General features: G+C 35.1%; 1 protein-coding gene across 1 annotated transcript; it reads right to left on the bottom strand.

Annotated features, from left to right (window-relative positions):
- Window positions 1-4398: 4398 nt before the first annotated feature.
- Window positions 4399-4878, bottom strand: LOTGIDRAFT_171544 (hypothetical protein; the record flags this gene model as incomplete). The annotated part of the gene is made up of 1 exon (XM_009047734.1): window positions 4399-4878. The coding sequence occupies one exon, from the start codon at window positions 4876-4878 to the stop codon at window positions 4399-4401; it is 480 nt and encodes a 159-aa protein (XP_009045982.1).

Raw genomic sequence — 4878 nt, 5'->3', positions numbered from 1 at the left:
ATTTTCCAAGTTTGCTTTAAGAAATTCAATTCAAATTTTATAGAAAACATTAATATTATTTGTATTTTTGTTTACGGTTTCAATATTAAAGGTGATACGTCACTACATAATAAGAAATTGTGGCATAAAAATCCATCCATCTGAATTCAGCACAGTGTACATTATGGAAGAGAATATGATTAATTTGTACCATCTTATCCCTTGACACCATTAGGCACATTTCTCCACGCAAGATGATAAATTCAATAATTTGATTGGATGTTCAATATCACACGATCAACTCAAATAACTGTAGTAAAGTGCCTAATGATGTCAAGGTATCGGATGAAGTTTGTAACCCTTTGTAACCACTTGTATCTTTTCAGCAATGTTCCAGACAAAATCTGCTGAACACTCCAATCCATCACCAGCGTTACAGAGACCACAAACAGCTGTGTCGTTAATACGAAGAACTCATACCTGTACAGCTAAGCCTATACACCATAGTAAAGGCTATTTATTACCAACATATTCCTCCATAAACAGAACAGCTTTACGTCGTCAAGCACCTCTTCCCAAGTGGATGAATTTTTCAGTGAAGCTACCAAAGAAACGCAAGAAAAACGAGCTAGTGCTACCGTCGGAAGTGCATTCGTCAGCTCAACAATCGGAGGACTCGGATGTAGAATATCAATCACTACCGGAAAGCTTTTTGGAAATACCACAATCGCGATCTACGAAGAGTGAAATCCTTAAGCTGCGTCTTCGGGATCATTTGGAATCTAATCATGAACTTAACTCGCGAGTGAGAAGTTTTGTGCAAGACATAGACAGTTTTAATAAATTTAGGAGTCTGACTCGCGGAGAAAAATTATTATCAGATGTGTATTAATTATGGATAATCCTCCAATTTAAAAGATAATCTCACAGATTTTCATTAGGTTAAAGGGAAACAGTCGGCATTTTCGGGGATTGATTTGTGCTTTAATAATAATAAAAAGTACTAAAACGCACGGAAATCGCATAATCCCTTCAAATATACCTCAAACTAGAAATTTCACTGTCTTTATACTGTATTTCCTATATTTGTGTTTTCTATATATGGCATAGTCCACTAAAATTGGAGTCGAATTTTTAACTTTCAAACGTGAATAATTATGGGTAGACATAGATTTGAAGGCTCAAATTTCGACGATGAGTTGTGAACACTATTACTGATTATGTAAGCTGAAAAAATCCTGTTTCAGAAACTAAGGTATGATTGGTCGAACGGATAGTGAAGGTGCTCTTACACTTGAACAATTGACTTTTTTGTCCGCATGATAACACTACAACATCTAGTGTTCTTTTTATGTGGATATTAATATTTTATCCAATGTTCAAGTACAAATTCTCGTATTGAAATGATGGATATACAATTGGGAACTTAATATGACAAGTCAATATATCACGTAACACGATGGAAATTGAAAGACAACCTAGAATAAACTGAAGATTGATAGATATAATTTGAAACCAATTCAAGATTGGGATACGGAAAAGCATAATAGCTGTCTAGCATGTTTTAGAACTAGTTTGAATCGTTTCCAAAATTTGTAGACATTGGTAAATAATATTTTAAAATTATTATAAAGTATTTGGAAAAAGTTGATATGATAGAGATAGAAATGAAGACGTGAAAAAGGGCTATTCGGGTATTGACGTGATGAACTTACCAATACAATTTAGATATTTAAAGGGACTGATGCGCCATTTTTGGGGGTTGATTTTAGTCTTGAATATATGTAAATAGTATTCAAAAGTACTATTTTGCTCACCTTTTCTGAATATGTCTTTTCTATATATCATAGAGTATCTTAAAATGACGAGTCGTCATTTTTAACATTCAAACGCGGATAATTCTTGGCACACAAGAATTTGAAGGCTCAAGTTTCGACGGTGATCTGTGAACACTGATTGGCTTAACTAAAATACATAGTAAATATTCCGTTCCCAGTAAAAAGCGTGCGGATATCGGGGTTTCCGGATTATATCTGCAACCGGATAAACGCGGCTCCACTGTATTCCCGTTTCTGAGACTAGGGTACGTTTTGTCAAATATGAGCATCTGTCCCTTTAATTGATGAAAAGACGATTCAGATGCTAACGTAATAAAGGAATAAAACGATTGACACAGAATATGATATGATGAAGATCAAAAGACGATTCATATCTTAACTTAGTGATGATGGGAAGGTGATACGAAGCATGACTTGGAAACGCTGGAAACAGAACTCAGAACATGACATAATGAAACTTCATTATGAAGTTATTAAGATATCTTGACATCATTCTGAATAAAGAATAATTTAGATTGGAAGTTGAGAACTCGATGAAAAGCGAGGAAATACTTAGCTTGAAGAAAACCGAAGGTGAAAGAAAAACGGATGAGAACTTGACGCTAAAAAGATGAAAAGATGATAAAAATGGTAGTGAAACTATTGCTATAACGTGATATGAAACCATAAATTAAAATGAAGATGATGATTTATGAAAGGAATCGATTAGAATAAAACTCACTGTTCCTGAAAGTCTATTAGTCAGTGGAAGATATATGTGAATTTTCAAAGTCAAAGGTTAATTTATTATCAATAAATTTTCCCAGACAACATTACTTCACGCGGTAGAGATTTTTTCTTATAATGTAAGATCAAATAGACATTTTATCTCAGAACTGACAGTTTCATTTAATAATGATTATTTCTATATACAGATACAGATATACAGATCAATGTGACATTATTCAGATCTTATATTCACAATGCCAAGTTTTTACGAATCTTCTCAATGTCAAGGTATTACGAATCGCTCACAATGTCAAGTTTTTACGAATCTTCTCAATGTCAAGCTTTTACGATTCTTCACAATGTCAAGCTTTTACGAATCTTCACAATCTCAAGCTATTAAGAATTTTCAGTAAGATATTACCAACTGTCTCTAATACCTTTCTTGTTAAACAGAGGACAGTCATTTGATTGGATTGTAGACTACCGAATACAGCCAATTGGTGCCCTCGACAGATAGACTATAAACAATATGGCTGCCCGTGTAATCGAGGGAATCGAAGGCTGTATTCGGTAGCGTACAATCCAATCAAATCGCAGCATTTACAAACTACCGTTTTAGAAGAAAGGTGGAAATGCAACCAATGTACTAGACGGAGTTCTAATAGCTTGACATTGCAGATCTTTTGTGTGCTAATAATTTTTCCCTTGATCCCGTTGGATTAACGTAGGTTTCGAGAAGATTGCATGGGTTAATATTAATAAAAGCCTTCCAGTCAATCCCACCTTGACCTTACTAGAAGTCCAACAAAGTGAAGGTGTTGCTAAATGGACCATAGACCATAGATACAACTGACTGAAATTATTGAATTTGCATTATTAATGGGTGACGTTCCATTTCAAAGCTGAAGTCCACAATATTTATCAGTTTTATTGAAACCAGTAGCGTATTTAGGCACAAATTTTTAAGAGTATCTTAAATTGACGAGTCGTCATTTTAACATTCAAACTAGGATATTTCTAAACAAACATCGATGTGAAGGTTCAAATGTCGATGTGAGCTGTGGACACTAGTACTGATTGGCTTAGCTAAAAAAAAAAGTCCCGTTTCTGAGAGTAAAGTATGATTGGTCATAAACAACGAAGCATCATTCTGTCACTGTAAAGAACCACTTTCAGTAAGTGGCAAATTTTAAGCATTTCCATGACCGCTTACTACAAATTTGACTTAACATTTTTTATTCATAAACCCATTCAATAAAGCACATGTTTTAAAGAATACAATATGTATTTTAAGGGTCAGCTTCAAGCATCTGTCAGTGAGCATTCTCATTTGACTTGATTTGTGGCATCACTCGCTTCAGAAATAGATTACGGTACCATGAACTACCATAGACATTTCATCGGAAGATAATAATGGTAGCCAATTTCCTGATTTTCCTGATTTTCTCCTATTATAACGTAATAGAAGAAACATGTGTCAGACAGACATTTATTAGTCTGAAACACATCCTGAGAAATTAAACCGACATTATACCGGGATTGACTTTGAATTATGTTTGAACAGATTTATTGAAAATTAACACATAGCACATTTCATAAAGTTTGGAAAATTCATCCAAAGCACAGATCCAAGCACAAATTCCCAAAATTTCTATAGGCAACTATTCGAGATACCAAGATAGCACAATTGTTTACGCGTAGCTAAATCAGGTCGGACGGCTGGGTGGTGGGGAATAAATACCAACCCTGTATTTTACCTAGCACCCTATGATAGTCAAAAATGATAAGCATCTTGGAAGTTGATATCCATCGCCTTATGTGGATTTGAAGCTATTTGGATAAAGTAAACCACGCCATTTTCTCGATTGTTCTCTCAATGGTGAACCAAACGATAAAAGGAAAAAGAAATAACAATAACTATAACAAAAATAACAATTCCTACAAACTGTCTGAGTTTGTTATTACTAGATTCAGTTTCTGCAATGATTTGTCTTTGTAATTCACCGCCATATCCAGAAGATCGTCTGCGAACATTAGAATATTCTCCAACACCAGGTGGCGTTAAGTTCTGATTACTGCTCTCCCATAACGAAGATCGCCGTCTGGCCTCACAAGCTGCTTTCACTTCCAGTTCCTTTTTCGGAGATAAATCAGACGGAATTATCAAGGGAATATCACCATGGGAACCACGCCTGATGGTAACCAAAGGTGGCGCTAGTAGTGATGTTTCACCTGTAGCTAGTCCGATTGATCGTCGTCTGATGGTTCCAGTATCAGGCAACGAAAGTTCTGCTGGAACCAACAAACTAGATCTTCTCTTCGTTTCGTGACTTCTGTGAATTAAAGCTCTCAT

The sequence above is a fragment of the Lottia gigantea genome (genome assembly GCF_000327385.1).
Source record: "Lottia gigantea unplaced genomic scaffold LOTGIsca_116, whole genome shotgun sequence".
NCBI lineage: Eukaryota > Metazoa > Mollusca > Gastropoda > Lottiidae > Lottia > Lottia gigantea.
This window is presented reverse-complemented; position numbering and strand designations above follow the sequence as displayed.